Source organism: Gymnoscopelus microlampas (assembly GCF_963454915.1).
Source record: "Gymnoscopelus microlampas genome assembly, chromosome: 23".
NCBI classification, from domain to species: domain Eukaryota; kingdom Metazoa; phylum Chordata; class Actinopteri; order Myctophiformes; family Myctophidae; genus Gymnoscopelus; species Gymnoscopelus microlampas.
The window spans coordinates 4,401,734-4,424,989 of record NC_139960.1 but is presented as its reverse complement, the minus strand read 5'-3'; the positions used below and the strand labels follow the sequence as shown (position 1 = coordinate 4,424,989).

At 41.5% G+C, this 23,256-nt stretch overlaps 1 protein-coding gene across 1 annotated transcript in view; it reads right to left on the bottom strand.

The window, feature by feature from the left end:
- stab2 (stabilin 2) overlaps window positions 1–23,256 on the bottom strand; it is a 78,932-nt gene that overhangs the window by 41,310 nt on the left and 14,366 nt on the right. The window contains exons 12-29 of the mRNA XM_084050405.1: window positions 23,088–23,237; window positions 19,978–20,121; window positions 18,410–18,472; window positions 17,753–17,869; window positions 17,472–17,525; window positions 16,736–16,816; window positions 16,432–16,584; window positions 15,045–15,104; window positions 14,802–14,906; window positions 11,493–11,579; window positions 9,623–9,734; window positions 8,597–8,777; window positions 8,340–8,433; window positions 8,070–8,228; window positions 7,184–7,279; window positions 6,237–6,329; window positions 5,919–5,966; window positions 5,335–5,468 (exon numbers count right to left, since the gene is read on the bottom strand). Coding sequence (XP_083906531.1) covers window positions 5,335–5,468; window positions 5,919–5,966; window positions 6,237–6,329; window positions 7,184–7,279; window positions 8,070–8,228; window positions 8,340–8,433; window positions 8,597–8,777; window positions 9,623–9,734; window positions 11,493–11,579; window positions 14,802–14,906; window positions 15,045–15,104; window positions 16,432–16,584; window positions 16,736–16,816; window positions 17,472–17,525; window positions 17,753–17,869; window positions 18,410–18,472; window positions 19,978–20,121; window positions 23,088–23,237 — 1,931 coding nt within the window. The remainder of the gene's footprint in view (window positions 1–5,334; window positions 5,469–5,918; window positions 5,967–6,236; window positions 6,330–7,183; window positions 7,280–8,069; window positions 8,229–8,339; window positions 8,434–8,596; window positions 8,778–9,622; window positions 9,735–11,492; window positions 11,580–14,801; window positions 14,907–15,044; window positions 15,105–16,431; window positions 16,585–16,735; window positions 16,817–17,471; window positions 17,526–17,752; window positions 17,870–18,409; window positions 18,473–19,977; window positions 20,122–23,087; window positions 23,238–23,256) is intronic.

The following is a 23,256-nucleotide window of genomic DNA, read 5'->3' as shown; positions in this document are numbered from 1 at the left end:
AAGCCATGAGTTCAAATCCCATTGATGTCTTTCCTATGATTCTTTCCTTTGCAGACTGGCTTCCAGAAGATCAACTGAAAACTACTAGGAAGGATATATTTGTCATCCAACTGTTAGCTCAATGGGTTGAGACGCAGTATACATGATCCAGAGGCCATGAGTTCAAATCCCATTGATGTCTTTCCTATGATTCTTTCCTTTGCAGACTGGCTTCCAGAAGATCAACTGAAAAGTACCAGGAAGGCTGTACTTGTCAGCCATCTGTTAGCTCAATGGGTTGAGACGCAGTATTCATGATCCAGAGGCCATGAGTTCAAATCCCATTGATGCCTTTCCTTTGCAGACTGGCTTCCATAAGATCGACTGAAAAGTACCAGGAAGGCTGTACTTGTCAGCCATCTGTTAGCTCAATGGGTTGAGACGCAGTATACATGATCCAGAGGCCATGAGTTCAAATCCCACTGGTGTCTTTACTGTGATGCTTTCCTTTGCAGACTAACTTCTAGAAAAACAAGTTAGAACCACCAGGAAACCTGTAACTCTCAGCCAACAGCATAGCTCAACTGGTAGAGCGTCTGTCCAATAACATGACTTGACTTGACTTGAGCGGGTTTGATTCCCACTTGAGTCAAGTGTCCCCGGTATCTTGGGGCAACGGATAAATTGACTGATATCCTTAGTGATGCTTCCCTTTGCAGACTAACTTCTAGAAAACAAGTTAAAACCACCAGGAAACCTGTAACTCTCAGCCAACAGCATAGCTCGACTGGTAGAGCGTCTGTCCAATGACTTGACTTGAGTGGGTTAGATTCCCACTCGAGTCAAGTGTCCCAGGTAACTTGAGTGGGAATCGAACCCACTCAAGTCAAGTCATGTTATTGACTTGAGTGGGTTCGATTCCCACTCGAGTCAAGTGTCCCAGGTAACTTGAGTGGGAATCGAACCCACTCAAGTCAAGTCATGTTATTGGACAGACGCTCTACCAGTCGAGCTATGCTGTTGGCTGAGAGTTACAGGTTTCCTGGTGGTTTTAACTTGTTTTCTAGAAGTTAGTCTGCAAAGAGAAGCATCACTAAGGATATCAGTCAATTTATCCGTTGCCCCAAGATACCGGGGACACTTGACTCGAGTGGGAATCGAACCCACTCAAGTCAAGTCAAGTCATTGGACAGACGCTCTACCAGTTGAGCTATGCTGTTGGCTAAGAGTTACAGGTTTCCTGGTGGTTTTAACTTGTTTTTCTAGAAGTTAGTCTGCAAAGGAAAGCATCACAGTAAAGACACCAGTGGGATTTGAACTCATGGTCTCTGGATCATGTATACTGCGTCTCAACCCATTGAGCTAACAGATGGCTGACAAGTACAGCCTTCCTGGTACTTTTCAGTTGATCTTCTGGAAGCCAGTCTGCAAAGGAAAGAATCATAGGAAAGACATCAATGGGATTTGAACTCATGGCCTCTGGATCATGTATACTGCGTCTCAACCCATTGAGCTAACAGTTGGATGACAAATATAGCCTTCCTATTAGTTTTCAGTTGATCTTCTGGAAGCCAGTCTGCAAAGGAAAGAATCATAGGAAAGACATCAATGGGATTTGAACTCATGGCTTCTGGATCATGAATACTGCGTCTCAACCCATTGAGCTAACAGATGGCTGACAAGTACAGCCTTCCTGGTACTTTTCAGTTGATCTTCTGGAAGCCAGTCTGCAAAGGAAAGAATCATAGGAAAGACATCAATGGGATTTGAACTCATGGCCTCTGGATCATGAATACTGCGTCTCAACCCATTGAGCTAACAGATGGCTGACAAGTACAGCCTTCCTGGTACTTTTCAGTTGATCTTCTGGAAGCCAGTCTGCAAAGGAAAGAATCATAGGAAAGACATCAATGGGATTTGAACTCATGGCCTCTGGATCATGTATACTGCGTCTCAACCCATTGAGCTAACAGTTGGATGACAAATATAGCCTTCCTGGTACTTTTCAGTTGATCTTCTGGAAGCCAGTCTGCAAAGGAAAGAATCATAGGAAAGACATCAATGGGATTTGAACTCATGGCCTCTGGATCATGAATACTGCGTCTCAACCCATTGAGCTAACAGATGGCTGACAAGTACAGCCTTCCTGGTGCTTTGACTTGAACAACAAACAAGACAAATAACTTTTTAAAAAATGTGTTCCAGCATAAATATAAATCTTTTTCATGGGGGGCCCTGACACTACATCTTTTCACATTGGGGTCCACTGCCCAAATACATGTCAATTTGAGTCACTGACTAGTGAGCTGCAGGTAACAGGTTCAAGCCTCAGCTACAGCAGCAAGTCAGGATGTCAAATCAAATAGGTATTATTAGGAGTGAAATGGTTGTGTTTCTTCACCCCAACTGCACATGACAGCAGTTTTATATCAGTTTACATGTACGTTATTTTCAGTGATGAAGACAAACCGCACAGACGTTCACTGTACTTTAGTACATTTTGTAAACTTATGACTCTGAGTAGAGTATAGCCTGACTTAAACAAACAAATAACAACTTATAGTCAGATTATTTTTTACACAACTTACATTTTGTAATCAAACTACCGAAACGAAAGTTGGTCACCACCGAAACGAAAGTTAAATCCGAAAAAATCCGAAGAAACTAAAACCTTTATAACTACGGTTACAAATCATCTATAAAGGTATTTTATGACTATTCATGAATAAGACATGTATAATACATCTGTAAATGATTATTACATCATTTGTAACTGATGTTACATAATATATACAAGCTATTGGTAGCTTGTTCATGTTTAACATATGCTTTGTTAAACATTCCTAAAGTATCTATAAATCCTTAATACATGTTATTATGTGCCCTATAGTAAAGTGAAGACAGTTCATCATTTACAACTGTCTGTTAATGTGTTTGTTCATGTTTAACATATGCTTTGTAAAACATTCCTAAAATATCTATAAATCCTTAGTACATGTTATTATGTGCCCTATAGTAAAGTGAAGACAGTTCATCATTTACAACTGTCTGTTAATGTGACTTTCTCCTTACCTGTTGCAAACTACCTGGCTTTCATGAATGCAGATGCCAAACAATTACTAGAATTATATTTCATGTTTAATATATGATTCGTATGACATTCGTAAAGAGTGTGTTGACCATTTGCTAACGTTATCATGGGCCTTGTTGTAAAGTGAAGACAGTGATTAGTAAAACATGTGACATCAAAAAGTGGCAAAAGTAACGTTATATAGTATACAAGTATACAACAATTTATTAAGATATAAAATGTAGCAACTCTTGGCCACAGCACACACACTGACATTTAAACAAAGAAATTAATCACAACAGAATCACAGCGTAGCAGCTTGGAGCCTCTGCAGTCACCACCTCCCAGTGCAAGTTAGCTTTAGCTGCTAAGCTAAACTGCTAAGCATAATAATTCCTTTCCTTTTAACAGGTCGTTCATGAAAGTCCTTGCGGTCTTGTTTCCAATGAGAACCTGTGAGCAATTAGGGGTTAAGAGTCTTGCTCAGGGACAAATTTCATTTCATCGACATATATGCTGACCTGGCCTGGAATCGAACCTGGGGCAACCAGGGCCTCTGGCTCCCTAGGCGGGATCACTAACCATTCAGCTATGGCCGCCCCAAGGACATTACTAGCCTACACATCAAAACAAACATTGTGGATACAAACAGCCACCATCAAAATACCCCCTAGTCTTAATGCTACTTCATGTGTGTAAGATTAGCCATTTTATGTTACCTCGATCACCTGCAACAAGACAGTTAAAACACATAAAACATGAATTAGACATATTTCTGTCCAGTCTGCAACTGCATCACTGTTCACTTCCTCCCTAGTAGGCTACTGCAGGTGTAATGCAGGTAATCAGTGTGTTGCCAGATTTTGCAAAAGAAACAAGCGGACAGGTCTATGAAAACAAGCCCAAAAGAAGCAACTAGGCTCAGGCTCATGATAACGTCTGCAAATGGTTTACATACTCTTTACGAATGTCTTACGCATCATTTGCTTAACATGAATGATAATTCTAGTAATTGTTTGGTGTCTGCATTCATGAAAGCCAGGTAGTTTGCAACAGGTAAGGAGAAAGTCCACATTAACAGACAGTCATAAATGATGAACTGTCTTCACTTTACTGTAGGGCACATAATAACATGTACAAAGGATTTATAGATATTTTAGGAATGTTTTACAAAGCATGTTAAACATGAACAAACACATTAACAGACAGTTGTAAATGATGAACTGTCTTCACTTTACTATAGGGCACATAATAACATGTACTAAGGATTTATAGATACTTTAGGAATGTTTAACAAAGCATATGTTAAACATGAACAAGCTACCAATAGCTTGTATATATTATGTAACATCAGTTACACATGATTTAATAATCATTTACAGATGTATTAATACATGGCTTATTCATGAATAGTTACTAATACCTTTATAGATGATTTGTAACCGTAGTTATAAAGGTTTTTAGTAATCATTTACGAATGTCAATAAACAGGTTGTTAATGATTTGTTAATAGTCTACAAACTGCTTATAAACGTTTATAAATGCTTTAGAATGGGTTGTTACAAATGATTTAATAATCTTTTACAGATGTATATAAATGGCTTATTCATGAATAGTTCACTACTTACTAATACTTTACAAATGATTTGTAACTGTAGTTATAAAGGTTTTAGTAATCATTTACGAATGTCAACAAACAGGTTGTTAATGATTTGTTAATAGTCTACAAACTACTTATAAACGTTTATAAATGCTTTATAACGGGTCATTATTGTAAAGTGCTACCCACTTGGTTGCTGTCAGAAACAATTGATTCTGAATATAGTCCGTTCTTATTCCTTGAAAATTGCCCTTCATTTGGTTCCATTCTTACACATTGGCTGCCAGAATTATTTATTTATTTTTTACAGTAGACTGCCAGACTTTTTCAATGAAAAAAAAAAGTACTCAGGAGCCGAGATACAGAATTTTTAAGTTTTAAGTTAACAAGGAAGTGGATGGGAGTTTAAATCTTCGAAAAATCATATCTCCTTGGTCTTTGGGTCAAATTGAAAAAATAAAAAATACAAAAATAAATAGAACGCAGATCTGCGTCTTTGGCAGCGTGCGTTCTAAGGACTCAATAGAACGCAGATCTGCGTTTTTGGCAGCCAATGTGTTAAGAGTTTACATGAATGCAGGATTTTACTGTCTATCGACATGGCAGAGCTCACACTATACTACAGTATATCACAATATCAAGTATCAACCACATCAGAATTGCTCCGGACCAGCCGGGTTCTTACCGGACGATGCTGGGCAGGTTGCCCTTGGCCATCCAGAAGTCCCGGTCATCCTTGGACATCTTTGCTATTGCTTCAGAGGACGGCAGCAGGAGGGTGATGTTCTGTTCCGACAGAGACTGGGACAGACCCGCGTCCTGGAGGACCACACACAGACAAGTTCTGATAAAGATATCTTTTGGGCTTCCCGCCTTTATTTTGATAGTACAGTGAAGATTGACAGGAAACAGAGAGAGAGGGACGGGGAGTGACACTCAGCAGGCTCGGGAATTGAACCCGCATTAGAGCCTATGTGGTATGCACCTTAACCACAAGGCCATTGGCTCATCGCACAGACAAGTTCTATAGGCCAGTGGTTCCCAAATCTTTCTGGATCAGGGCCCACTTAAAAGTCTTGAAACAACTTTAAGTTCATAACGTTTCTTATCAGCATCACTCATTTTTAACTCATTTTTCAAGGTTGAAATGTTTTATAAAAATACTACGAAATTTAGTTTTTTTACTTTCAGTTTTTTTTTATTAATGTTATATTATTAAAAAAATAAAACTCCACCCTTTGTAGAAATATGAAATCTCGTGATACTCACAGTGACCCATTTGATGAACTCCGTGGCTTGAGGAAGCCATATCAGCTTCTGCAACAACAGTGGGTTTGTTAGTTTTTCCTTTTGACAAGGTTAACCACTTTTAACCTGGAGTCGCTATTTTGGGCATGTCATTATAAGCGAAAAAACTAATACCAATTGATAAAACCTTTCCAAAAACAACAATAATACCAGATGTACAAGAATGCGTTCAAAATGTGTTGCAATGTGAAACGTGGTGAATTTGTAGATCTGCTATTATTATGCGACACTGTCGTGCAACAAAGTGTAAAGGAGAGCTTATTAACACAAGCAACCAACCTGTTCCACGGTGCCATAGCACACCTCGCCATTCCCGCCGTATCCTTCGTCACACACACACTTCCACTGCCCAGAGAGCATCCGGCAGCTGGCCTACAGAAAGCAGGCAAATCAATGGGATTTGGTTTCTGATATGTACTGCTTATCCAAAGTGTACATTTCAGTGTTCAGAACTAGTGTTTCAGAACTGATTCAAAAAGGTTGTACAGCTTGTGGTAGATTTCAACCCAGGTCCCAAACTGTGAATTGAGTCTTGCTCCATGATGCAGGTTCATTCAAATACAGGCTTAATGACACTAATGATACTTTTTTTTTAATGACAAAAAAAGGTATCAATACAGCATTGTGAAAACACTGTAGTAAAAGTCCAGAATAAAAAGATTACTTGAGTAAAAGTACAAAAGTATTGCCATCAACATATACTTAAAGTACCAAAAGTAAAAGTACCCATTAGGCAGAATGTCACATTTCACAGGTTTCAAATGTATAAAATGTACAAAAGTCTTTTGAAAATAGCCAATCTACGAGCTCACAACGCGTCACGATGCGATGCATTGTGAGCTTGTAGATCGGCTATTTTCAAATAGACAAAGTTTAAATAGGGCTGAAGTGGTTAATGTATGTTTCCTAACAATAATCCAAATCTAAATTGTAGTGGCGTAAAAGTACAATAATTGCCTCTGAGATGTAGTGGAGTAGAAGTAAAAGTATAGAAAAATGGAAATACTCCAGTAAAGTAAAACAAATCCTCAAATGTGTACTTAAGTACAGTACTTGAGTACATGTACTTAGTTACTTTCCACCACCGTAAACCACTGCATCTTTGAGGGTCTCTGTCAGCCCTGGGATCCTGGAGGCTTCATCACTTGCCACAACCTCTTTGGAAATGGGACGATTTAACAACTTAATTCGTCATTCCGGTTGAGACATGACATACTGCTACCCACCAGTAAATGGCAGCCTCCACTTGGAGTCACACAGCGATTGACTGCTTCACAGTCTCTTCCATTGCCTCGGTAGCCGGACTTACACATACAGTCACTCTGTTAAAAAAACAAAAACAAACACAATGTCTCCTTTTAAATGCATTTTCTGTGTCCTTGTTTGACCATATCCTGTACGATGTATTCATACTTCTTTTTTCTCTATGATTATCTATTTTACAGGAGCTTGTACAGAAAATAATTTCACTCTTTTACACCTGCAAACTTGTGATGTGCAATACACGTTGATATTCTGCATTAATATATTCTGCAGCAGGGTTTTTCCCGGCTCAAAATGGAGCTGATGTGGTGACTGTGCGACAGTGTCTACAGTTGGTCTGGCTTTTACAGCCACTCTCAACGTGGCACGTTAAGTCAGTGATCGTTTTCAACCAAGAAAAAAAGAGTAGCCCACAATATCTTGTAAAATAATTTACTTACTGTAGCTTTTCAAAACGGGCATGCAAATTTCAAAATAACATCTTTATTAGTGATCATTTTGGTGGTGTATTTACTTGGCCTTATCTGAATGCATTGCAGACTGCAGAGTATAGGCTACCTACTTCAGTAGATAGTTCACACCGAAATATTTTAGTCAGAGCCGACCCCTATATGATTGGAAAAGATAGGAAAAATATATTCGATTCACTAAGCATTTAAAACCATTAAACGTGCAGGAGTTTTTGCGTCAAAAATCCTGCCTAAGGCCTACATATCCAGTTTGAGCATCGGCTTCACAGATTTCAGCAACAATACTACCTGTATGCTGTCTGCTGAAATGGCCTAATTCACCATTTCTTTTCATCTTATTTCATCGTATTTTCTCAGAGGAGAGCACTGCGTACATTACCTGCCCAGGTCCCACATAAATGCAGCTGGCATTGGGGTGGCAGCCCCCTCTCTCTGCACTGTCACAGTTGTTGCTGGCCTGGCACTCGTCGCCATCCTCCTTCCACCCGGCTAGACACTGGCATGAGTGCGTGCCTGGCCCTGTCTTTATACATTTAGCCTGCAGGGGGCAGCGCAGAACACAGTTACCATCAATGTACGATCAGAGAAATGAGGCTTCATCGCCCCTTGTTAACATGTTCGCCTGTGTTAAGTAACTCATGCGACTTACATTTACACTGCATCCCCCCCTTAGTGGTGGAGCACAGGGATCCGCTTCCACGCAAGTGATGCCATCACCTTGGTAGCCATCTTTACATACACACCTACGACACAAACGCACACAAACACACACACACACACACACACACACACACACACACACCCAGCCATTACTGTGAAAACAAACTACTTATTGCACATACACGTTTTTTTAAGTTGGCAATGCCATGTTGTTTGTGAAAAGCTCATTAAAGCGACTGCACACACTTTGTGGCCCCCTCGTTGAAGTCACAGTCTGCGTGGGCGTGGCAGTACTGAACCTGGGCTCCGCAGGCCTGGGTGCGCCGCTCGCAGTATGGTCCAGTGTAGCCTGTCAGGCAGGAGCCCACTTTGCACCGGCCAGTAGCCTCTGGACGGTTATCACACTGGCCATGGATACAGTCACAGCCTGGAGAGAGAAGCGCACAGACAGACAGACAGACAGACAGACAGACAGACAGACAGACAGACAGACAGACAGACAGACAGAAATATTTTAAATGTTTTACTCCTAACCCTAAAAAAGTCTGAGTTAAATTACGCGCCAGTGTCTCACAATGTTTAATTCTCAAATCCTACAATTATGCTTTTGGGGACATTTGGGTGTCGTAATACTAGTTATACAAGTACACACACGCTCGCACGCACGCACGCACACAAACGTTGCTTGAGGAGTGTCCAGAGGCTAAGACAATCAGTGTGTCACTTCTCAATTTCCATAGACATACTTTCCTAATGATGTTTATGTTACAATCTGGTATGTACACTATACTGTAACATATTCTACTAGCCTATTAGGTTTACTACAACACTTACAAAATGTCTGTATTGTGATGCCTCGTTATACTTACTTGATTCGATACCTTGTATGCTTTCATTTGACTGTTAAAGCTCTACTGTATAGACTAGAGAGTATGGAAGTCCTGACGTCACTCCATTATCCCCTGGGTCACAGAAATATTGTTTCTATTGAAAAATCTTAGCATTGTGTCATATAAGAACTGTGTTCCAAAAATAAACAAATCAGCCCGGCGATTCTGTCAGGTATGCGACTGTGTCGTTTATGATATTGATATGATTGGAGATTTCTAATTCAAAGTTGGAGTTACTGCAGGTGGATTGACCGACAGTTTTGAGGGTCCAATGGAGCTAGGAGATTTATAAGAGGAAAATGGTGGGAACCACTGCACAATGTAAAAATACTATACATAGTCTATGTCATTGTAAAATAAGAAGAGGAAGTGTCAGACATACTTTTGTCACAGCTGGGTCCATATCTGCTTGGATCGGCACAGTAGTGGCATTTGGAGCCTCTGAAATTGGCCTCACAGATGCAGGTTCCATTCCCCTCTATTCCCTCCATACACTGGCAAGACATGGACACAAAAAAACATTGGTTGAAATGACCCCATTGTTGATCGGAGTCCCTCAGGGATCTATACTAGTGTTTTTTTTTCTTCTGTTTTCATTAAATATCTTCGCTGAAAATAGCCGATCGACAAGCTAACATTATTTTTTTTATATAACTTTTATTCAACCAGTAAAATCACATTGAGACCATAGTCTCTTTTACGAGTGTGCACTGGCCAAGAGAAGAGGCAAATAAATGTTACACAGCTCTGCCAGTAACAACAATACAGGACATGACAAAGACAAACATCCATAATACCAAAAAACTACTACCAAGTGAGGCTCAGAGATAGTCTAAATAGCACCAAATATAGACTATTAAAAAGCTAATAACAATACATCATGAAACTATTAAGCTAATATAAAACTAAGATCACAGCATTTGCTACTCGTCAAAGCAGGAGCAATGGCTGGAGAGTGTGCCCATGGCAATCCTCTTAAAAGTCACTAGGGGGATCAGAGAAGCCAGTTTTAATCTGGTCTGTAGATCATTCCACGACCAGGGCCCAAAAAACGCACGTTTTTTTTCCCTGCCTCAGATTTGGTATTGTGTACGACGTAGCGCATCCAAGCGTTTGATCTGAGGTTAAAACAACGCGTTTTAAGCTTGTAAATCGGCTATTTTCTGCGAAAGCTTTCCTAGAATACGAATGCTTGGGTTTAGGTTGGGCATCAACTGCACCATGCCCTGATCCACTATGTCCTGATCAACTAGATGTAAACCGATATTTAGAACCGATAACTGACTTATAACCGAATAATCGAGAAGCAACACATTTTTTAATGATCGACTAAATCGATTTGCCTGTTTAACCAGTTAAAGGAGACACACCATGAATTTCATTTTTTTAATTTTTTTTATTTTTTGGGCTCCCCAGTGTCTCTTGTACCCCAAAAAAAATTTTTTTTTAACATTCAGTCATTCATTCTCATTTCAGAGATTTTCAGAATGGGCGTGTCTGAACAGGCCATCTCAGAATGGCATGTTTGCTTACATCACGAACCATTCTGCCCATGTATTTTGACAGACAGAATTGCTCAGTAGCACCCCTCTGCCCAACAGGACGTTTTGGTATTGCAGCTGAAAGTGCTTTATAAGCCTGAGAGAATTGACTTGGGATGAGTATATCTGAGTGCTGATTTAGGCTCAAACCTTTTGAAAATGGTTTGAGGGACATACACCATATGATATTAAATATCAAATATATTTTTTAAATTCATGGTGTGTCTCCTTTAAAGTTAGGGTAAGTGTGATATTCTTTTGTTTTAGTATTAAATAGCTCTATATTCTGATAGTCCTCATTGAGAGTGTTTGTTCAGTAATGGGAGTCTCCCTGTCTTCCCAGCTCTTTAGTAAACAAACATAAATCACACTTTCAGGTCAGGACACCAATGTTATCCAATCAGGATACTGATTAAACAAGTGAAATTCTAAGTGAGCAGACAAAATTGGAACTGGAACAGTATGAAATTGAAGCTGTTAAATGGGTACTCTCGCCTGATTGGCTGAAAAATTGCAACCCCCCTGAACAAGTATTTTCTGTTCATTAAAGAGCTGGCGAGAGGGGGAGACTCCTATTACTGAACATACACTATATAGCAATGAGTACTATTAGAATATAGTGCTTTTAACCTAAAACAAAACATTTGTTGCACAATGGTGGTGTACAGAAATAGTGAAAATAGCTGATCTACAAGAGTCACGGTGTCTGACCTGGCCATGGTTGGAGCAGGGGGTCTGGAAGCCTCCGGGACACGGGCTGCAGTCTGGACCGTAGAAACCCTTACAGCACACCGGGGTCTGACAGAGACAGGTAAACACCTTAGCCACATCACCAGCCATTTACTGGGCATCGCTCGCTTTATGTCCTGCGCCGATACACAGATGTGTGCTTCAATAGATCGATCAATCAATCAAGCATTCAATGAAGCATTCAATCAATCATTCAATCGATCGGTCAGTCAGTCAATCAATCAATCAATCAAACAAACATGCATTCAAGCATTCAATCTATCAGACAATGACAAACTACCGGACAGCCTAAAGCAATTGATCCAGATGGACAGAGCCACAGTACAAAATGTACCAGGACACCTGAAAGAAAAGAATAACATCACAACAGATCAGGTGAGAGCTCTAAGATCATTAGCTAACAACCAGGACATTGTGATTAAGCCTGCGGACAAAGGGAGTCGTATAGTCATTCTGGACAGACAACAATATGTTTTTGAGAGTTTAAGACAGTTGAATAACTCAAATCACTATGTGGAATTGGAAGCACCCATTTTTGAACAAACAGCGATAGAAGTGAGGGGAATCATTACAAAGTTAAGGGAGAAAAAGTTTATAGACCATAAACAAGAAAAATACCTACGGGGCGAAAATTCCCCTAGGGCTAGAGTCCTTTATCTTCTACCCAAAATCCACAAGGACCCAAACAGCTGGACTATTCCTTATGAAATTCCACCTGCACGCCCAATTGTCTCGGATTGTAACTCAGAAACATATGCCACAGCAGAATATATTGAGTTCTACTTAAACCCACTATCTGTAAAACACCCAAGCTATATTAAGGATACATATGACTTTATTGACAAAATAAAAAACATCACGGTTCCTCAGGGTGCCTTCTTGTTTTCAATAGATGTTGATAGCCTGTATACCAACATTAATACAGCAGCGGGAATGAAAGCAATCAGAGATATCTTTAAAAAGTATCCTGACAGACAAAGACCAGACGCAGAATTATTGGAACTACTAGAATTAAATTTGACCAAAAACGACTTTTCATTTGATGGGAAAACCTTCCTTCAGATCAGTGGAACAGCCATGGGAAAGAAATTTGCGCCATCCTACGCAAATATATATTTGGCTTTATGGGAAGAAACAGCTCTTAAAAAATGCAGATTCAAACCCACACATTATTTTAGGTTTCTAGATGATATTTTTGGAGTATTTGAGCACTCCACAGAGGAATTTGAGCAATTCATACAGGTCTTAAACACACATCATGCCTCAATAACAGTGAAATATGTCACAAACAAAGAACACATTGACTTCTTGGATGTTACAGTCTTCAAAGGGAAAGATTTTAACACCACCGGCAAACTGGATTCAAAGGTGTTTTTTAAGGAGACTGATACACATGCACTGCTCCACAAGACATCCTTCCATCCAACCCATTGTTTCGCAGGAATAGTCAAGTCACAACTCCTACGTTTCAAAAGAATCTGCACACAAACAGCAGACTTTGAAAATGCCTGCAAAACTCTATTCACAGCATTAAGGAAACGTGGATATACAAGAACATTCCTCAGGAAATCATACAACACATTCCAGGAAGTGAAAGTAAGGAATGAGAAACCCACACTAGCCTTAGTAACCACATTTTCCAGCCAAAGTTTATTGGCAAACAGAGCCATCAAAAGCAATTTTGAAAACAGGGGAGGAAACCTCCTACAGAACTTTAAGATAATTTCGGCCTATAGGAAAAACAAAAATCTGAAAGACTACTTGATCCACAGCAAATTGAAGCCATGGAACCAAGTAGCACGGGCAAGGCCTAACTACTTCAGCCCTAAACAAACGGTTAAAAACAGGACAAACAAAAACATTATTAGCCTAAGACAGAACATCACATACAACACCAGAAATTGTGTTTATCTGATTACTTGCCAAGTGTGTGGATTACAGTATGTAGGAGAGACAAGCAACTCCATAGCAATTAGAATAAGCCAACACAGGTACACCATTAATAATGAAAAAGATACCCATTTATTAATTGTTCAACACTTTATAACACATGGGATTGAAGCCATAAAAGTATGCGGCCTGGAATTCAATGACTGCTGGACAATTGGACAGAGAAGATTCCATGAAAAAGAATGGATTACAAGACTTAGCACAAAATATCCAGGAGGCCTAAACTTCTAAACTGCCCAAAGTAACTGAAACTATCCACATATTCTTACTAACCTAAACAATAGAGTTGATCACCTACATCAACCACAAAGTTGAGGGGGAGATCTCATTGTTGAGCTAATGAGAATATCAATGAAGGCACATTGATACCAAGAGCCATCAACATTTGGACCATCAACAGGGAGCTAATTGTCTTCCAAATTGGAAGACAATTAAATGGAATTAGGAAATAGCTTTAACCCGAGGGTATGCGGTCACCCTGACTCAGAGATTAGACGCCTCTGCCCTGCACAGTCTAATAGAAAGCACAAAGCTTTAAAAAATAAGGCTGCCTCATCCAGGCAGTTGGCCAGGAGCCACTTTGAGTGGTAGTTGGGATAAACGCAGTCAGTGGAACAAACGCAGTCCGCACCAATAATATTTACGATTCTGTCCCTATCGGTACATAACTCGGACGGCGCTGAGTCGACTAGAAGCCCAGCGGCTGGTCGACGCGGGCACTCGCGCCTGGAGGCGCTCGGGCGCGTCTCCTCAGCCTTAAGGTCTGCTGAGTCGGCGCGCCTCCGTCATGGCCCATAACATATAATTATAAATTATAGGGAAAACACATCCTTAAATGGAATTAAGAAATGGTTTTACCTTTAGTCTAGGTAAACTTAATTATTTGCAAAACATGACATCCCTTATTCAAAACAGATGGCGAATGCATTCTTCTCTTTATAGGGCCTACACAGGTAATAAAATTGCCTGTGAGACCTTCATGAATTGAACCTCACAGTCAGCAGTCAGTCAGTCAGTCAGTCAGTCAGTTTGAACTAGATCTCTCTATATACAGTACCGTAATATGTTATCTACGGGTTAACAATCTACCAATGCATTATTGCAGTGTAGTTTCTGGTATCCTCTCTATTGGTTTTGTGTTTGCACTGCAGTGAGACGCAGTGGATGGACAATACAGTGAGGAAATGAACTGTAGCATTCCTGAGTACTGATCTGTGTGTGTGTGTGTGTGTGTGTGTGTGTGTGTGTGTGTGTGTGTGTGTGTGTGTGTGTGTGTGTGTGTGTGTGTGTGTGTGTGTGTGTGTGTGTGTTTTTTTTTACCGTGACAGTTGCGTTGCAGAGGAGTGAGCAGCCGGTTGCGGCCAGAGTTAAGGGGGGAGTAGTGCTGATGGTAATTGGGTACGCACAGCCAAAGTGTACGGATTCCTGTCAAACACAGAGCGTGTAACTGTGGTGTTATTAGAAATAAACGTTGGTCGAGGAAGATATCAAACAATGTTGCTGCTTGTTGTACAGTATACGTATGTCACATCAAGAGAGACATAAAGAGAGGTGACGTCTTACTGTGGGAACTCCATTTGGGCATTTGGTTGATTTGATCTTGCTACAGCTTACACATTCACCCTGGGAAGGAAGGAAGGAATAAAGAAAGAAAGAAAGAAAGAGAGATAGAAAATGTACTTACTTACTAATAATTGGAAAAACACATATTTTTTTAATTAACTTTTTTTGAACCTTTTGAATGAAAATACAACAGCGATAACAATAAATAAGAACTTAAAGTATATTACGTTGGTTCCATTGATCCAAGCCGGAACGCTATCGACTGATTGATCATTCAAATAAACATGCTCTGAAAATGCACGCGGTCCACCCATCTGACCTTTAACTTGGTAGCCGAATGGCTGTGTTAAGTGGTCAGATGGGTGGGTGGGGGGAGCCACTGATCAAAGGGAAGGCACTACTGTTGGTATTGTCCTCTCCGTAGAAATGAGCACTCAGACGCACCGCGAAAACACAGTCAATAGTTAAAGGTGTAACTTTGCCCTGTGTTTACATAACAAATACAAAGAATTACCCATCATTTCCCTCTAAACCAGAAGTTATCAGCCACTGGAATAGTGTGGTGTTTACCTGCAGAAACTGACCTCTCGCTGTATTTTGGTGTTTTCACTGTTTGTTTTGGTAGACGGGGACTTTTTTGGGCGTCTATCCAGTGGTGGAAAGTAACTAAATACATTTACTTAAGTACTGTACTTAGGTACAATTTTGAGGTATTTGTACTTTACTTGAGTATTTCCAATTTCCAATACTTTTACTTTTACATCTCAGAGGCAAATATTGTACTTTTACTCCACTACATTTACATGGAAACTTTAGTTACTAGTTACTTTTCAGATATAAATTATGATATTAAACATACATTAACCACTTTAAACCTATTTTATACCTAGGCTATTTGAAAATAGCAGATCTACAAGCTCACAACGCGTCGCATCGCGACGCGTTGTGAGCTTGTAGATCGGCTATTTTCAAATATTTAGTACTTTTACTTTTGGTACTTTAAGTACATTTTGATGCCAATACTTTTGTACTTTTACTCAAGTAATTTTTTAATTCTGGACTTTTACTTGTAACAGAGTATTTTTATATTGCAGTATTGGTACTTTTACTTAAGTAAAGAATTTGAGTACTTTTTCCACCACTGGCGTCTACCAAAACAAACAGTGAAAACACCAAAATACAGTGAGAGGGCAGTGTGTTTCTGCAGGTAAACACCACCACACTACTCCAGTGGCTGATGACTGCTGGCATAGAGGGAAATGATGGGTAAAAAAAATACATATATATATATATTTTTTTTTTGTAATGTAAAAAGAGAGCAAAGTTACAATCTGTGCCTTTAAATGTCCACTGAGGGCTTTTGCAGCGCAACGTGCACAAAGCTCACCTTGATGATCTTGTTCTCTGTGATGTCACATCTTTGCGGAAGCACCGGCTCAATGGAGGACGGCGTCAGCACACCGTCCAGCGAATAGAGACGTCCGTTCATGGCCTCCACGTCCGCTTCCAAAACGGACATTCCGTTGACTTGAATCTGACCCTGTGATTTGCGTGTGCGTGTGTGTGAGTGTGTGCGTGCGTGCGTGTGTGTCCGCACAAGCACATGTAAAGGATAGAACATGTTAAAGACAGACTATAAGCCAACTTTGACATTTGTATCTCTTGAAAACAGTATTGAAATGTGTACTCACATTTCTTGTGACGTTAAACGACAGAACCTGGTTGGCCATGGTGACAACTCGGGGGCTTGATGCGATATTGTAGACCTCCAGCTTCAAATACACAACAGGACAAACTTATCAGGAGATGAGAGACATGATTACTGACATAGGGTGTGCTTTACTGTCAGCTTGCATGTATATTACAATGCCTGATTTATAGTTAACTGGGCGGCGGTGCCACACACCAAAAATAGCACAAGCTCGCAACATCTTGTAGATCTGCTATTTTACGGTGCACGACACCGGCACGCAACTAACTATGGGTTCTCGCCCTGATCAAGACCTTAACTGGTCGAAACATAACATTTGTGTTAACTTTACTTCCTCTCCTCCACATGTTCTGAGTGCTTGGATCTCCTCTTCCTTTTTAAGTCTACATTCCCCCTGCTCCTAGAAGCACCTTCAATACACTTTAAAGACATTTTTTATCTCCTGGGAGCACCCAGTCGGCCTCTTGTGTTTTTTAAGGGATTAACAACTTGAACCCCAGCATCCATGTTCTGGAGGGGAAAACAAGCCAAAAATAGCAGCTCTACAAGCTTACAACGTGTCACAACGTGTCACAACATGACGCGTTGTGAGCTTGTAGATCGGCTATTTTTGCCAAAGAGATTTGGTGTGTAGACGGTCAAAAGAGATTCAAGTACAGCTGCAACTCAAGTCCGGTTCTCTAAGACTAGAGGGTTTAAGTGGTTTTGATACTCACTGCGGTGGAGGCCACTATATGATTCCTGAGGAGTTCCACCAGTTTTCTGGAGCCCTGAAGTCAGGTGTCAGAGACGAGCACGTCAACACAGAGGGTACAGGGTGGGGTGTGTGTGTGTGTGTGTGTGTGTGTGTGTGTGTGTGTGTGTGTGTGTGTGTGTGTGTGTGTGTGTGTGTGTGTGTGTGTGTGTGTGTGTGTGTGTGTGTGCGCGCGCGCGTGTGTGTGTGTGTGCGTGTGCATGTGCACGTGCGTGTGTGTGCTCTCGTGTAACTGCGGCTCACCTCAGCAGAGCTCAGGTACTGCAGATGTCCATCGTTCATAGCATCAAAGGCGGCATTAGTTGGGGCGAAGACAGTGTAGGGGCCTGGCAGATCCATCACAGATGCCAGGTTGGCTTTCTGCAAAGCAAGGGAGCATCGTATACAAAATGAATGCAAATTGTTTCATAGTGTACGTACGGCATACAGTCACGTATATAGGTTCTTTGTTGGACTTGATGCTGTTCCCTTACTGTGCCAAATAAGTGGTCTGAAACCACTTAAAACCTATATGGTTGACCGTCAGGGCTCTAGTTATTTTCTGTTTTCGCTCTACATTAAATATCTTCGCAGAAAACTGCTATGATTTGTGTTATGATATTGGTTTCCATGCAGAGGGTGTAGATTTGTTAGCATCCTTCTTGCCGCTGTTCTAGCAACTACCTTTGTGTTTTTTATGTTCACAGATGTATCAGAAGGCAGAGATAACCCAACCCTGTCTCACATACACAACCCTGTCTCGCATACACGGCCCTGTCTCGCATACACAATGTAACTGAATCTCATAACCCTGAATGCAAGCCTGTTAAGCGCTCTGCACAGAGCCGAGGATAAGAATAATGTGAGCATTCGTTAATGATCTGAGGCCCATACTCGTTGAATAAGACAAAACATGCATACCTCTAAAAGAGTCTTGAACTGGGAAAACTTTCCATTGTCAGACAAAATCTTCATCAGGTTTTCCTGCATAAAAAAAAACAAAAGACAAGACATAATCCTACGTCATGAATGAATTCAACACATTCAGTTGAGAATGAGGAGTTAGTGAGTGGATGTGTAGGCTGAAGGCACTGAAAGAAGCAGAATAGCGGTGAGGTTGAAATACGAATGATCTGGCACAGCTAAAAACATATTGGAAGATAACATTTCACATCCCCACAAAACTATTAGGCTTATGTATATGAAAAATCACACCCTGTGTGAAGGAAGCGGTGCCTTTGGGGCGGGGCTTAACTCATTTCATTTCGTCCCTATTGGTGGTCTGAGTCCACTTACCAAAGTTTTACTTGGTAGCATGCTGCAAACTGGAATGATGGCTGTTTAAAGCCCAGCCAATGGGCAGACAGAGGGGGCGGGGCTTAAGTAATTACAGTTCGTCCCTATTGGTGGTTTTAGTCCATGTACAAAATGTGTACTCCCTAGCATGCTGTGAACTTGAGTTATGCCTGTTTGAAGGCCAGCCAATGGGAAGACAGAGGGGGCGGGGCTTCAGCAATTCATGCTCGTCCCTATTGGTGGTCTAAGTCCACATACCAAATGTGGACTTGGTGGCATGCTGCAAACTGGAGTTATAGCTGTTTAAAATCCCGTGCTCATCCCGTGCTTGGGGGTCCCTGGACCCCTCTTTGATAACTTCAGCAATTCATGCTCGTCCCTATTGGTGGTCTAAGTCCACATACGATATTTGGACTTGGTGGCATGCTGCAAACTGGAGTTATAGCTGTTTGAAATCCCGTGCTCATCCCGTGCTTCCACGGACGGACGGACATAACATACGCTGGGGGTCCCTGGACTCCTCTTTGATAACTTCAGCAATTCATGCTCGTCCCTATTGGTGGTCTAACTGGTGGTCTAAGTCCATATGCCATATTTGGACTTGGTGGCATGCTGCAAACTTGAGTTATAGCTGTTTGAAATCCCGTGCTCATCCCGTGCTTCCACGGACGGACAAACATAACATACGCTGGGGGTCCCTGGACCCCTCTTTGCTAACTTCAGCAATGCATGCTCGTCCCTATTGGTGGTCTAAGTCCACATACCAAATGTGGACTTGGTGGCATGCTGCAAACTGGAGTTATAGCTGTTTAAAATCCCGTGCTCATCCCGTGCTTGGGGGTCCCTGGACCCCTCTTTGATAACTTCAGCAATTCATGCTCGTCCCTATTGGTGGTCTAAGTCCACATACCATATTTGGACTTGGTGGCATGCTGCAAACTGGAGTTATAGCTGTTTGAAATCCCGTGCTCATCCCGTGCTTCCACGGACATACGGACAAAGTCAAGCTTAGAGCGGTTGGCACCGCTAAAAATGTACAAAGACTAAAACTAAGGACTCTCTATGGTTTTAGTTTGTTTTAGTTCGTTTTGTAAACACACAATACCGTTTCAGTTAGAATCGTCTTTTTGCAAAAGCATCGTTTTTAGTTTTTTCAATTCTGGTTTTAGTTATTTCGTTCGACTTCAGCCAACCTCTTTGTTGCTCTCCACCGTGGGTGAGACACTGTCCATCAGCCTATTAATGATGTGGATCTTCCCGTTTGACGCGATGACGTCGGACTGGACAATCGTACCCTTCCTCCTGCTGCCATGGATGCGGATTTTCGTGGACCCGTCCTGTAAAGAAAGCAAAATCACATTCTTGTCCATAATACTGTACGTGTGGGGAAGTGTAAAACAAATGCATATAGGGCATGTGTGACCTTGTTTACCAACATTGAGACTGGATGCACAGGTGGGGTGATTGTTTCATGATGCAATCAATTCTCAACCTGTTGTTTTGGGGTGCTCACCCTCTCTTGTGTGACACCTGACAGAATGGGTTTATTTTGCAACCAGTAAGCTTGCAACCAGTGTGATGTCGTCTGTTAAGGGGTCTAGACCCCTTAACAGACAACGTCACGCTGGTTGCAAGCGTCATACTGCGCAAGCGTCAGACCCAGTGCCATCTATTAGAGAGTTACGCCAACTCCGTTCACCTATTCGGGCCAGGTCTTCTACATACACATACATTGGCGAATAGTGACAAATCCCTAAACCGGAAGTTCATGGAATGCATTGAAGTCAACGGCTCCTTGTCACTATTTCCAGCTACATGAACCACATGACTGACGCTGTTTCTGACCCCTCATTGGCGCAACTCTCTAATAGAAGGCTCTGGTCAGACCCATTCTGTCAGGTCTCGCTAGAGCGCGCAGCACTAGCCAACACAAAAGAGGGGGTTGGAGTGTGCTGAAACTAGCGCACCCTGAAACAACAGGTTGAGAATTGATTGCATGAAACAATCACCTGTGCATCCAGTCTCAATGTTGGTAAACAAATAATTGGTCTATAGTACACCATGATATAATAAAGCCATTCTCAACCTGTGGGCCGGGGCCCACTGGTGGGCCACGAGGGTATTGCAAATGGGCCCCCAATTAACCACTAAGATTTTAATGACATAAATAACATTAATAGTTAAATAAAATGACGTGGTATTTTTTTCTAGTGTGTTAGGGTCATCTTTGAAGTTTCAATAGTTATGTACCCTTTACATTTCTTTATTGGAAGAAAGATGAAAAAAGAAGAAGCTGCTTCAAGATATCCTCAGAAACAGCTATTTTAACTCAACAAAATGAATAATCACCATTTTAATTCATTCTGATGGTCTCTGTGTTTTTACGGGTCAAATATGAATATGATAAGTGTGGCTCAATTACCCCAAAATTGTCAATATTCCATTTTTACATGTCTGAGAGAGAGAAACTTGTTCTCAATTAGAGTAAATTAAAATGACTTTTTACCTTCTTTCCTTACATAAATGTATAATATTATGGGTAAATTTTGATTTATTTTTCGAAGTGTGCTGTGTTCTAATGGTCCGGTCCAGGCACATTGGCTATACTGCCTGACAGCGTGTCGCGGGTTCGAGTCCTGAGGCTTTTGCTGCGTGTCACTCCCATCTCTCTCCCCATTTCCTGTCAGCTCACTGTCCTATCTATAACGGCATAAAAGCCCAAAAATCTTTTTTTTTTTTAAAGAAATTGTACTTAAGTACAGTACTTGACTTATGTACTTAGTTACTTTACACCACTGGTTATATCGCCTCCCCATATCACCTCCCTTTCCGACGGAAAGTTTGGACGTCAGCATGCAGTTATGTAGCATGCCACGTAGGCATGTAGATGTGACAATGTGAGACTCGAGAATTGACAGTACTGTTGACAACTGTCTATACTTGCCAGTGGTGGAAAAAGTACCCACAAATTTTACGTAAGTAAAAGTATCAATACTAGAATATGGATATACTCTGTTACAAGTTGGATTAGCTTGGAAATACTCAAGTAAAGTACAAATACCTCAAAATTGTACTTAAGTACAGTACTTAAGTAAATGTAATTAGTTCTCCACCACTGATTGTACATTGGCACATCATGCATGGCTCTGGGGACAAATTGTGAACAAATGGCATGCCCAACGTAAACGGTCCCAGGCAGTCAAGGGTGTGTGTGTGTGTGTGTGTGTGTGTGTGTGTGTGTGTGTGTGTGTGCGCTCCCATACAGAGGCAACAGATGCCTGCACTTTTTAAAACAGGCAGCTTGTCTTTCAGAGAAAGGGAAGAGGGCTGTAAAGGGCCATCAATTCAAACATCCCCAGAGATATTATGTTGACTTGCGTTCCCTCATATAGGAAGTACAGGAGGTCAGCGGAAAGGAAGAGAGTGACAGAAAGGAAACTGAGGCTATCTTAGGACACGCGCAAACGCACACGCACACGCACACACACACACACACACACGCACACGCACGCACACGCACACGCACACGCACACGCACACACACACCAGTAGTTGAAGTAAAGCAGGGCCTCATTAGGAGACATGAGGAGACATTCTGGTAACAACAATAGACACCCATCACGCTGACAGTGCTCCGGGGGGGGGGGGGGGGGGGGTTGGGGGTGAAGCGCTGACATGACGGAGGTGTGAAGGCCATGCCTCGTGTCACCTCATGTCACTGACTGAACCCGCAGGCCCTCAGTGATTCCTATCAGTGTTATGCCAGACGCACACACAGTACAAAGGACTTGGGCTTCTCCGATAGATCAGTGGCTGCACCAACCTTTTCTGGAGCTGGAGCAGGGTCCACTTGATTATCTTTCGTCATGCCAATTAATTCCTCCCCACACACACATTTATGTATGTTGTTGTCACTGCTGTTGTAATCCTACTGGCTCACCTGCCAGTGAGGCGCCCCCACCAGGAGGACGAAGTCGTATAGAGCCTCCGTCCTACTCCTCCCGCACAACACACATTTATCAGCCTCCCCGCTCGGCTTCCCTCCCAACACGGGGCCAATTTTGTTCGTATAGACACTCGTTAAAGCCGAAACAGTGGATTTGAGGGAACAGGGACCCTCCAAAAGCAAAGATTTGAGTTACAAATGTTCGTTTAAAAATACATATTTTCAAAGATTTGCACAAATGTTCACGATAAAATAAAATAAAATGCAGATCTACAAGCTCCTATAAGCTTATATATCTGCTATTTTTTAATAGCCAAAGTGTAAAATAATGACAGTGTACTGTGCTGTTAGTCTCACCCCGTCCGCGGTGTCCGCCTCGCCAGCCTTGCCAGTTAAGGTGTAGTAAACATCCGCAGCTTTCAGAGTGTCAAAGGCCATCTCCCCGGCAACAAGGTGCAGCTTGCACAAGTACTTGGCTTTGGATGAATCAGCCATTATACCCTTCAGCTGAAATAGTGAGGATTAA